General features: G+C 37.3%; 1 protein-coding gene and 1 long non-coding RNA gene across 2 annotated transcripts in view; one reads left to right on the plus strand and one right to left on the minus strand.

Moving 5' to 3' along the window:
* Window positions 1-1,112, plus strand: part of LOC107838194 (uncharacterized) — a 12,864-nt gene extending 11,752 nt beyond the window's left edge. Inside the window, exon 3 of the long non-coding RNA XR_001664241.1 lies at window positions 976-1,112. This is a non-coding gene — a long non-coding RNA (uncharacterized LOC107838194). The remainder of the gene's footprint in view (window positions 1-975) is intronic.
* Window positions 1-11,193, minus strand: part of LOC103149169 (uncharacterized) — a 25,411-nt gene extending 14,218 nt beyond the window's left edge. Inside the window, exons 1-5 of the mRNA XM_016679721.1 lie at window positions 11,061-11,193; window positions 10,800-10,987; window positions 9,215-9,355; window positions 8,218-8,356; window positions 7,072-7,249 (exon numbers count right to left, since the gene is read on the minus strand). Of these exons, the coding sequence (XP_016535207.1) occupies window positions 7,072-7,249; window positions 8,218-8,356; window positions 9,215-9,355; window positions 10,800-10,987; window positions 11,061-11,174 (760 nt within the window). The 5' untranslated portion in view covers window positions 11,175-11,193. The remainder of the gene's footprint in view (window positions 1-7,071; window positions 7,250-8,217; window positions 8,357-9,214; window positions 9,356-10,799; window positions 10,988-11,060) is intronic.
* Between the last annotated feature and the right edge of the window lie 1,629 nt (window positions 11,194-12,822).

Raw genomic sequence — 12,822 nt, forward strand, 5'->3', positions numbered from 1 at the left:
TGTAGGTGGGGCTGAATGACAGAGAACAGTTCTACACCGAGACAGAAAGGAGACAAACACGTGAGAAAAAACGTCATATTTTATGGTTGTTAGCTCTAGTGTATTGTCACATCGAGGTTTAAATATGATCAATAATTAGCTGTGCATTTTTCCAGTGTTTTTGTACTTTTTTAAAACTATAATTACATATCTAGTCATTATACACAAACATAATAAAGATAGTGAAACATTTTTACTTTCATGGTTAGAAAGAAAAAGTCACCTTAAAGTCACTGGTGATTTTATGGTTAAACATGAAAAAACCCAACAAATGAATGTAACAAACCAAACAAACACTAATGTTTTCACCGATTATTTAATTTACCTCACATCAAGCCAACAGTGTTAAATTGTTTTATAGTTTACAGACGTTGTCATTTTTACTGTTTATCACTGCTAAATATAGAGATATATTTTTTACAGTGTATTTCTATCATTAAAATGTAAAAATCTGCCTACATTTCTCTAGTGGTGATGCTTGACTGTTAAATTAATGTCATGGTCTTAAGTTTACAACTTTTCATATCCATAAGCTACAAAATTTCTTTGAGACAGGAGGTCTCACTCTGTAAAAAATGAATTAAAGTGAAAAATAACATAAGTATAATTAATGAACTTAATTATACTTTTAAGTTTTGTAGGAACTGTTTGCCAACCTAAATTTGATTGAAAACAGCAAAAGCAAACAACAGATAAAACATCTAAAGTGATGCTTGTTTTTTAACACATTTATTTTGGTTTAAAGACCAAAAAACACTTTTATTAAAGGTTTGTAATATCAACAGGTAAAAATTTTTTAAAGTTTCCCAGATGGAATGACTTTCATTGCTCAATGAAAGTAAGAGAAAAGTTTATTTTAAAATAAAAAAAATGTGTAAAGTTATTAAAAGATTATTAAATTCATTCCAGCTACAAATGTGACCTTGTTACTTACAGATGAGACGCTGAGGACAGACGGCGGTGTACACGGGTCGCACTCTGAATCTAATGTGTTTCCATATCTGCATCTCACTTCGTCTCCATCGGGGTCAAAGGCCAATAAATCTATGTTTTTGGCACAGTTTGAAGGAATTCTGGGAGAGAAAAAACATCCATATTAACATCACAAACCTAAATTTGTGGCTCAGTTGGTAGAATATTTGTCATGTAGCCCAGACACTTAAAATTGCCGACTGATCTGCACGATCGATTAAAAAAGATTTTACTATAAAGCTGCAGAAACAGTTTCCCAGAGTTAAAACCAGAGGATCTGTGGAGGAACCTAAAAATGAGGGTGATGGCAAAGACCCCCACCAAGACCCATGGTGCTAATTGTCAAAGATAATCTTTGAAAAATACCAGTGAAGTCGTGCAAAACTCTTGTTAGAAATTAATAAAACACCACTTCCATCCCAAACAGGGCTTTTCCATTGGTAATTAGGAAGAGTGTAAATTATTTTCCACCAGCAAAGTTTTCCCAAATGTAATAAAAATTAGAAAAAGCACGTTTCCCCAAAATTAAATCCTTTGTGCATTGTCTGTCTTTTGAGAAATGCCTGTATCATTCATGTACAAACATCCATATTTCCTGGGTTTAGTGAAGCATCCATCCGTCACGTCGTACCTCAGAGCAGGGAGGATGGTGGTCTGTGGGGATGTGTTGGGTTTTCCGATGTCGGACCGGTTCCTCACTTCAACGTCAGTCACAGCTCTCCTTACTATATACCCATTTTGTAGGTTATTGATCCAGCTTCCATTAGCCATCCTGCAGCGGACATTATTGATAAGGTCACAGATGCTACTTACTAGTGAATGATGTTAAGAGTAGTAGCATTCACTTTCAAAACTTTGACTGAATGTTTTGAAAGTGAATTTTTAGATGTGATTAATTCTCAGTGATGTTTTTAAAGTGGAGGACTCACACAGTCTGAAATCCAGTGTTGTTGGGGAGCAGATGAGTTATCGCTCCTTCTCTCTGACACCATTCACCACTTACTTCCTCGACGTCAGACAAGGCGAGCGTCTGGGTTTCTGTTCCACAGTTCCCACTGCATACCCATGTATCACTATGTGAGCATAAATCATAATTCAGCTTGTAGCGAAGGATCACCTGCGGATTTAAAGCAAAGAGATTTTAAGTACAATCAAATTCTAAAAGCCAAATACAATATTTGCCATAGAATCATGTCTTACTGAAACTGAGCCGTCTGCAAAGGTATCCTCTGGGTAGTAGGTCATCATGGCGCCCAGAATATTAGAAGCTTGTGAACCGCTGACCAGCAGCAGCAGCAGCGGCAGCAAGGAGAGCAACATGGTGAAGGAGTCGACGTCTCTTCACTGGGGGACAACAGAGACAAAGGACATTTATACTCCTCTCTCCACCTCTGTTTCTTATCTCCTCACTGGGACTCGACTCAGAAACGGTGGAATGCTGTTAAACATGTGGGTAAACGCAGTAAAACCAGGAAATCACCTGGTGTGTGAACATCTGTGGGATCTGGGAGGTAAAAATCAGAGATTTTTACTAAACACTAAGCAGATATGAAGATTCTTTCTTTATACACTGTCAGAGAACAAAACATTATCTGATTAAAATAAAGCTGTTTTTGTGTTATTCTTTTTCTACCGACTGGTTAAACTATTCTCATTTTACTTAGATTTAGAGAAGACAGAGAAAGAGGACGCAGGTTCTATCGCACTTAAAGATATTTTGTGTTTTTACCTAAATCTGACATGCATTTCTTTCTGCATGAATCGTTTTGTTCAATGTTGGTTTAGAAACAATCCACTTCCTCATGACATGACTCAGAAAAATCTTCCCTTGCAAAATTAAAACCACTTTCTAAAGTTTCTCCAACACCATGAAATTAGTTTTTTTTTTTTTACTCTGATTTAAGTGTTAGTAAGAGGCTAAATTTAGATATCAGAGATGGCAAAAATGAGGGTAATAGAATATTTTCTTGTTTAATATTTTCCTCTCACGAAGAAAGACATCCAGGTGAAAAACTATATGTCACATAAACAAAATCAAGGTAAATACAGGTCAATGTAAAAATAGTTTATTCTGGCAAACCTAAACATTTAGCTCCCTCACTTGGAAAAGTTTTTACTGCCCTCAATAGTTGTCTTTGATTTATTTACATCATGAGAGACGTTTACAAGCATTCTTTACAAATATTAGAAATTCTTCCAGGTTAGGAAACACAGAAAAAAATAACAGACAAAAACCATTTAAACTACCAAATTCTATATAGAACACTTTCAATATTGATTCAACAACCGGAAATAAAATGTAATAATTTACAGCACAATTTCAATAGGCCTTCGCAGCCCTTAGCTGCTCGGGCCTAACTATCCACATGTGATTTATAAATAAGCTAAATGTATGTATAGACATCATATAAAATACAGTCAACAATATACAGACAGGAGATGAAACAGTGAAGCTGAATAAAAACATCTGGAAACCCATTTTCTGCAGAGTTCAGTAACATTCATATTTTTAGCCACTAGGGGGCAGCTGTGATTTCCAGTGCACCGTTTCTCTGGATGGTTACGATGATGTTTTGTGGTAATCCTTGATCAGTCAGTTCTTTTTTAATCTGTAAAAGAAACAAAAGGTTTCGTTATGATTCAGCTCTGTTTGGATTAGACAGATTATTCAGTTTTCTTTCACCAAACTGGTGGATCCGTCATTAGACCTTAGAAACTATCCATTCATCAGTTTTTGTCACATAGTTTCACCATAAAGTAACTTTAAGCATCTTTTGCACACAAACGGATGCATGAATACTGCCCAAGCATACAGCATGTCTTTGTTCATTAATGTTACACAAACATAAGTTACTGAAGATACAGTGATAAACAGTAAAATTGACAAAAAGCTTTCATAAAACTTGACTTGATGTGAAGCTGCCATAAGTAAATTAATAACAGCAATTTACATATTTTGCATTTGTACTTTCATTTTATGTTGTTTTTAGGGTAATTTAAGGGAAAACATTGTTTTCCTTAAGTTTCACCGTAAAACACTTATTCCAGCAACATTTTTAACCATAAAATTACCAATGACAATGACATGTAATCAAAAAAAAAAATAAATAAAAGATTTACCTGTAATTTTGGTAACTACAGCTGCCTGCATTTAACTGTGAAATTTACTTCTTTTTTTCCCCCAGTGTACAATGAAACAATAACAGTTAAAATAATATTATTCATAATAATAATAAAAGAACAGTTTTGGATGTAAAATAGATTTTTTCTGAACATCATGTGAAATCTACATTTCTTTTACTATTTTACATTCAAACTTTGTTCAAACTGCACTAATAACTAAAACCATTTAAAACATGCAGAAGACAATTGTTGTTGCTCGAGTGAAAGTCAAATAATTTACTAACCAGTTGCAAGATTGTGTTGTAGTCATTCTCCAGTGAAAGTCTTGTTGAGATCTTTGCATTCAAAGCAATAACATAATCTAGAAAAACAAACAAACATGGAATCCATTCAATAATCTATCACAAAATGGTTTAATTTACTAGAATACTTTACAAGATCTCAAAAAACTGAATGTCACATTTTTAAAAATGGAATACAGATTCATTACACATGGTGTGATCTAATTCCATCAAAATCAGATTTCTTCTAATTATTATCTGGATTATAAATAATAATGTTCATTTCTAAAACTCAATACTTTGTTGTTTTGATAGCTGCCTTCAGGTTGTTTGCATATCCCTATTACAGGTGAACCTTTTCCTACTACATGTTTTCATTGTCTGAAACACTTGACTTTGGGTTTTCATTATCTGTAGGCCATGATCATCAAAATAATATTTTAGTTTGCATATAATGAATCTTTAAAATCTATCAGCGTCAAAAAATATCCAACTTTTTTATGATTGTCAAATTTTTTGAGTTGTACCTGGATACAGATTCTGATCGTGAAACTGCATGACATATGTTGGTCATACTTACATGGTCCTGGATCCGATGTGCTTGTAGGCGGCGGAGTTGTTGGGGCACTGGTCTGAGGTGATGGTGGCATGATTGGTGGGGCTGTTGGAGAGACAACTGTAGTTGTACCTGCAGTTGTAGTTGGGACAGATGTGGTCGTAGTTGGGAAATGGACGGTTGTTGTTGGCATGGGTGGAGTGGTTGTTGTCGGTGCAGCTGTAGTTGTTGTTGGGGCAGATGTGGTCGTAGTTGGGAAATGGACGGTTGTTGTTGGTGCAGCTGGCGTTGTGGGTGGGGGTAGAGGTGGAGGCGTTGTCGGTGCAGCTGTAGTTGTAGTTGGGGCAGATGTGGTTGTAGTTGGGAAATGGACGGTTGCTGTTGCCATGAGTGGAATGGCTGTCGTTGGGGATTGGGTGGAAACTGGTGGTGGTATAATTGTTGTGACTGTTGACGTGGGTGAGACGGTTGTAGTTGTGAAGTGGGTTGTTGTCGTTGGAGCTGCTGATGTTTGGGAAACGATAACCGTGGTACCTGTGGGTAGAGCCGTGGCTTGCACCAGTTGACTTGGTGCAGAGTCTGAAAACAGACCAAGATATTAGCAAAAGCTTTACTAGCAGTGTAAACAAAGAATCGATTAAAAACATTATAAACTGTACTCACGATTCCCAACTTTTACAATGACGCATCTAAGGTCAGACTGATACACGGACGAAGCTGAACTGTGGAAATAATTTAGTACGTTAGTGTCACTTATGAAATTAGTGCCTTTATTTTAACTTAGTTAAGTCTAAAAAAGTTTTGATAAACACATTTGAAAAGCATACATTTGTCAAATCTAAAGATTAATTTGCATGAATTTACATGATGGCCTTTATTCACTCTATCATCTCTGCTAGCTTCCACAGACCCTTGTCATGACAGGATGTGCTGGAGGTTTACATTGGGGGTACTGGGTGCAGCATTCCTCCCTCCTGAACCATTGGTGAAGGGTCTGTAGACAGGGAAGTCGGTTGTCTGTTGAGAGGACGATGAAGCTGAGCCTTGCCTGCAGGATCCTCTAGAGGTCTATCATGCTACTGTTCCACTTGATGACACCCAACCAGGTCATCCTGCTTCATCATCAGCCCTGAGACACGACCTTGAACTTCTTGGTTGTGGTTGCATCTCCTCAACTCCCAAACCATTGAAGGGTCCATAGTCAGGAAAGGGACTGTCTGTTGAGCGGATGAGGATCCTTCAACTACTGTTCCAGTTGATGACACCCAACCAGATCATCCAGCTTCCTTATCAGCCCTGAGACATGACCTTGATCTTGTAGCACTCTACCTCCATCCTGAGATCAGGTTAAATGGCCACTCCATAATGAGTTTAGTGTTTATCACCCTGTGATGAACTGGCGTCCTGTCCGGGGTTTGGTTTGCATCTTGCGTACCTCGCCTCATGTGCCGGAAACAATCCGATCTGAAACCACATCCTTCAAATTTTTGAAGAAAACAAACTTACGTCGACTGGACGACAAAGCAGATGGGATGGCTTTCTCCACTTTCAAAATTAGATGGTGTCCATGTCAAGGTGAAGTTTCCCAATGCCTGTGTGTTTTTCACCACATTATGAGGACCGCTGAACAGGAGGCCAGAGATCCTTTAGGAAACAAGACATTAAGATGTTTTTAGGTGATAAACGCTGCATTTTCTAATCTAACCTCTGTTGTTTTGCTTCTGCCTACGTGGATTGAGAGGCCTCTGCTCTGATGTTGATTTCTACTGTTTGGCTGACAGTGGTGAGGATCTGGGCTCCGTGGTCCGGAGTCGGAGAGAGGAATCTGGGCAGATAGACTCCTTCAGAGCAGGACGGCACAGCAGGATCCACTGGAACAACAAAGGAAAGCAAGAAATTTAGCTCTGGTGATATAATTAAGGATGAAAAGCCTGAATTTATTTTCCACAAGTTGCACCAAAAGTCTCTGAGTAGCATAACAATGTAACTATTTGGAAACTCAACCATAAACGATAAAAGGTCAACTTCTCGATGCTAGATTTGACTTTAAAACGGCTCCTAATGGTTGTAGAACCCTGAAATCTGAATGTAGTGTTGGACCTTTCCAAACAAACTGGACCGGTATCTTGCTGATGGCTTCGTTGGTCGTCTTCTGCACCAAGGAGCCGTCGGGTTGAAACAGATTTATGTTCTGCCTGGGGAAGTCTTCCATCACCAGCTGCACTGCGTACGGCCCTTCGTTGCTGCTGTTTGTTGGACTGAATGACAGACTGCAAGACTGCAAGAGGACAGAAAAGACCAATGCTAAGTGATCTAGATCAGGGGTGTCCAAAGTGCGGCTCAGGGGCCATTTATAGACTTGGTCTGATTTTGTGCGGCCCCCAACTGCATTTAAAAAAATGATAAAAATTTGGCCTGTCAATGCAGGTGGAGACTTTTAATTTGTAATCAGGGTAAAACATGATTTTCTGACACAGGAAAATGTAAAGTACAACACAAAGTATTTGCCTTATTATAACCAAGTTTGAGCAAAAGGTAAAACCAAGTTTATCCAGAGACTTTCACTAAAAAGCCAACTTTGCTGCACCCAAATCAGCTTTTATTCTTTCTTGAACTCGGCTAATTATAACAAATGTTTTTGAAAGAAATCCACACAAATCCTGTTCTTAATATTGAAAATAAATTTATTCACTTGAGCCCGAACGGAACAGAAAATTAGATGTCTTTCTTTTTACTACAGCAAACATGCAAAAAAATTAAAGAAGTAATAATAGTAAATTTATGACAATTTTGAGAGAAAATTTCTAGAACAAGAAAAATTACTAGAAAAAATATCAAATTTTTAAGATTATCAGAAATTTTCTACAATCTTTTTTTAAATTAAATTTAAATTTCTAAGTTTTCCAGAGAATTTCTGAGATTAATCACAAAATTTGAGTTTTTGGAGGAAATTTACTCTTTTTTTTTTTTTTCTATCTACAACGGACCTAATACACAGTCATAAAAATCCTTGTCAGGTTTTGGATCTACAATAAATATCGAGCTACTTTACTTGCTTAATTGTTGCTTATTTATTTGGGGGGTCCGCTGCTACTTTTGAGTCCACAATTTTGGGCCATGTGGTAAAAAGTTTGGTTACGCCCGATGCGTCTCTTCCCACATGGCTTTTGAGGTATTTTGAAAGCGTCAATAAAAGCAAAACCAAACAACACAGAGTGTTTTGTGAATTTAGGAGCCGTTACGTACAGATGAGAGGCTGAGGACGGACGGAGGCGTGCACGGGTTGCACTCTGAATCTGATGTAATCCCGTTTCTGCATCTGACCTCGTCTCCATCAGGGTCAAACGCCAACAAGCTGATGTTTCTTGGACAGTTTGAAGGAATCCTGAAAGTAAAAACCCACAAATCAGTTTTCACAGCCACACCCAGACTCCTTCACCGTAATGCGCTTAATAAAAGCTGCCCAACTTGTTCTTTGAGCTTTTATTTTCATCAAGACATCCCTGTGATTCATGTGTTAATCTTCTCTTCAGGAACAATGTGGTAATGACGCTATAATGAGTCTGGTTGAACTTTTCTGCCATTGTTGAGTCTTTTTTTGGAAACAATCCTCTAACATACATGACTCACAATTAAATTCCTGTAACAAGTCCTTTCTTGACGGCCAAATTGTGTGAATATATAAAAACGGTTTGTGCTGTTCATACACTGCAAAAACACAAAATCTAGTTTCTAGTGCAAATATCTGAGTACACTTGAAATAAGACAAAATTAGCTTACAAATAACACTAGGACAAAAATATATGAGCTTGTTTTAAGTCAATAATTCCTCAATATTGATGAAAAGGTATTAAATTATTTCACTTATAACAGGATATTTTTCCTATGCTTTCACTGAAATAATCTGCTGATGAAACTAGAACTTTTTCATCAATACTATGGAATGAATTGACTTAAAATAACCCCCTATTTCTTATAAGTTAGCTTTCTCTTATGTGTTTTAAGATGTTTGCACCAGAATGTAGATTAAAAATACAAGGTAAAATTTTGCGTTTTTGCTGTGTAATGCCCCCATGTGTGGCCCTTTTCTGCCATTTCTGAATCAATTTAAGGTTCATGGGCCTCCTGTTTCTGACACTCCGGTGCAAAAATGAAGATTCACAGAGATTTAAATGCACACATTGCAACTTAGAAGCAACATTTAAGGTTCAGTAAAGCTGAAAACTGAATCCTGCAGGTTTACCTCAGAGCTGGGAGGATGGTGGTCACTGGCGACGTGTTGATTTGGTTGCTATCGGACCGGAAGCTCAGCTCGACGTCAGTCACGGCTCTCCAGGACACGATGCTGTTTATAATTCCAGTTATCCAGTTTCCACCATCCAACCTGTAGGGGGAGCAATTGAGAAGCTGATTGTAAGAGCGCTGGAGTTTGAGGTCAACATGAACCGATGAAGGTGCAGAGATTTCATCAGTTACTGTTGATTTAAACTTCACAAGAGGTGGGTAGTAACTAGTCACATTTAGTTTGCTATTACAGCTTACTTTTTACTTTTACTTGAGTAATATTATTTTGAAGTATCGCAACTCTTACTTGAGTAAAATGTCTTGATACTTAACCTAATGCGAGTTATTTTACTTATAGAAGAACAAACATCTTTTAGACAAAAATGTATAAGATAGAGATCCACAAACTGTGTTAAAGTGAGACCTCTTGTTCATAGAGGAGCTTTGTTGTTCATGCTATTTTCTATCTTCTGAGCCTTTTGTGTCGTTTAGAGATCAAGTAAATATTCGGTAAATGTTATGTATCACTCCTGTACCGACTCTACCCTGTTGAAACCAGAGAAGAATAAAAACACAAATATACAACCAGACCAAACGTTTCTTGTTTGAGGTAAATCAGAATGACCTAAATTATTTAAACTTTCAAAATGCCACATCAATGAACGACTTCATTGATATTTATAAAGTCATTTTACTAAAAACGACTTTATATACAGAATGATTACTATCTCTGTCAACAATGGGAATAATGTCACTTCAGAAACTTCTGAAAGGCCGACTGAGACATTTAAGTTAAAGTCACACCTGTGGATGTACTTGAAGGCCACACCTGGGACTCTCTGCTTTTATGTTTGACACGATGTGAAAGTAAAAAGAAAGCAGCCAAGATATGAGGAAGATAATTGTGCAGCTGCACCAGTCTGATTCATTTACAAAGACTTGAAGGTGCGGTATTAAGATGTCCAAACAATTATATGAAATACTGACATGATGGAAATGTCCGACCATCGTACCGCTCAGGAAGGAGACGGGTTCTGGTCCAAAATGTGCAGACTGGCCTCAGATCAAAAGGTAAAGAGATGAAGTTGTCCTGTATCTCAGCAAGGAGGAAGTAATGGGTCCAAAAGAAACATCAACAGTCAGAATGTAGTTTGCAAAAGCACAGAGGGATAAATAGATTCATTTTTATCAGCATCTCCTGTAGAAACCTTAGTGTCTGATGACACTGAAGTGGAACAGTTTGATCATGATGACCATCGTTACGTTTGGAGGGAAACTGGGGATCTTTGTACAATCCTATCTGTGAATTACGGGGGTGGCAGCATCATGCTGTGGGACTGTTTTGCTGCAATAATAACCTTCAGCTTACAGCCAAAGTGGCTTCAGGACAACTTGTTTGGTGTGGCCAACACAAAGCCCCGATCTCAACTCTGGAGAAGTTGTGGGTTGAAACAACTTCAAACTTCTGGAATTTCAACGTCAGACCTAAACGTACAACTTAAGAGACAATTATCCAATCCGACCGTCACCAAAACCGGACTCACTGAAGCTGAAACGGAGCGGTGCCGGACACCAGGCGGGTCATGATGCCTTCTCTCTGGCACCACTCGCCCGGGCTTTCATCAACGACGTTCAGCTCCACGTCCGCCGTCTCACTTCCACAGTTACCACTGCAGCTCCACGTGTCGTTGGCTGTACAAGCAACGAAGCTCAGCTTGTAGCGAACGTTTACCTGAGGATTAGTAACAAAAGGTGTGAAGGAAGGTTAACGTTTGGAGGGCTTTTTTTAGGGAATCTCAGCTCACCAAGAGAGATCCATTGGTCATCATTTCCTTTGGGTAGTAGGTCATCACGGTGCCGTAATAATGGACGGCTTGTGATCCGCAAACCAGGAGCAGCAGCGACACAGAGAGCAACATGTTGACAGTGAGCTCTACACCTTCTGGCTCTCCTTCCTACTGTTCAGTCCCATACAACAAGCTGAAGGTGTGGTTTCTGTTCAAAGAACATCAGTTACCACAGCATGACGCTCAGCAGGGATTAGCTATGCAGCAGAACAGGATGCGCAGAACCCAATTAAACCAATCAGGCAATACAAAAAAATCAGAAAATACGAAATCTTACCAAGGACTTCTTGGTTTAGTTTGTCGTGAAAATATCTTGGGAAACTTGAAATAAGATAAAACCAACTTCAGCAAGTCATAGGAGTCAATTATTCAGTAATACTGGCAGATTATTTCACTTTTAAATGGAGAAAAATGTATTTTTTCATAAATATTTAGGAATTATTGACTTAAAACAAGCACCAATTTATTATTGAAAAGTTACTTTTAATCTAGTTTTATCTTATTTAAAGTGTTTTAAGATATTTGTACCAGAAACTAGACAAAATACTTTTTAAGACTGTAAAGCTGAAGGGATTGTTGAATATCTCACTCTTATTTTTCCAAAAACAAAGTTTTCAGTCTTGTTCTCATTCACTACACCTGCAAACCATTATACAGCACAGGTGTTAATGTGGGAATATTTCAATAATTAATCAGTCAAAATTTACTTTGTTCAATTAAAAACAAATAATTTTGCAGTATATGGTTCATCACACACTATGATATACATATAAAGCATTTATTTGAGTTCATTTTAAAGAAACAGACTGAAGAAAACACACATATCCAGTTTCTTAGAACATTTTGAAATGACACTGTCCTGGTTTAAAGGTTGATCTACTGAAAAAGGGATGAATAAAAAGTAAATGTACTCACTTTGTTGGTCTCCTTTTACATAAATCACTGCATCAATGCAGCCTGGCATGGAGGTAGTTTACTCAAGCAAGAGTAGAAATACTTCATAATATAAATACTCAAGTGAAAATAAAAAGTACAAGGCAGTAAAAGTACCCCTAAAAGTAAATTTTTAAAAAAGTTACTTAAGTTAATGTAACTAAATAAACGTAACTAAAAATCTGTCCCTTAATCTACCAAACCTGCATGTTTTTTAACCTGAGCACCAAATCACAGCTGAATGGATAAAATTATCTGAATTGTTTTACATTAGTTGCTTCCACCTGTTTGGTTCTTTTATGAATATTTGACGTCAGAACATAAAGGCCAAATACCTCAGTTAAATCTGACATTTACCTCGTCGCCTAGCAACACATTTTACTTTGGTCATGTAAACAACACCAAGCCTTCAGGGTAGATGCTTTTACTTTCTGTTTGTTAAAAGGAAATACTTTGCATGATCAGATTAGACGAACGACTACAAAGTGGCAAAGTACAAAATTATTTAAAATATTAAATTCAGTTCAGTTTATTTTTATAGCTTTAATTTACAATTTGTCTGTTTACAAAACAGTTCGATCCAAATAAATCACACAGATTCATCCTGACTATGAAACAATAAAGTCGTAAAGTTCTTTTTATTCAGATTGGTTTAAAACATTTTCTAAGTAAATTTGCAGCATTCAGTCCTCCTGGAGAATCGTGCAGCGACAGTTTTACTCAACGTAGAAACTTTACATAACAGAACAAGCAGTGGAGTCTGTTGAGAAAATAAATTTAAAATAAG

The sequence above is a fragment of the Poecilia formosa genome, unplaced genomic scaffold, assembly GCF_000485575.1.
Source record: "Poecilia formosa unplaced genomic scaffold, Poecilia_formosa-5.1.2 Scaffold218, whole genome shotgun sequence".
Classification (NCBI taxonomy): domain Eukaryota; kingdom Metazoa; phylum Chordata; class Actinopteri; order Cyprinodontiformes; family Poeciliidae; genus Poecilia; species Poecilia formosa.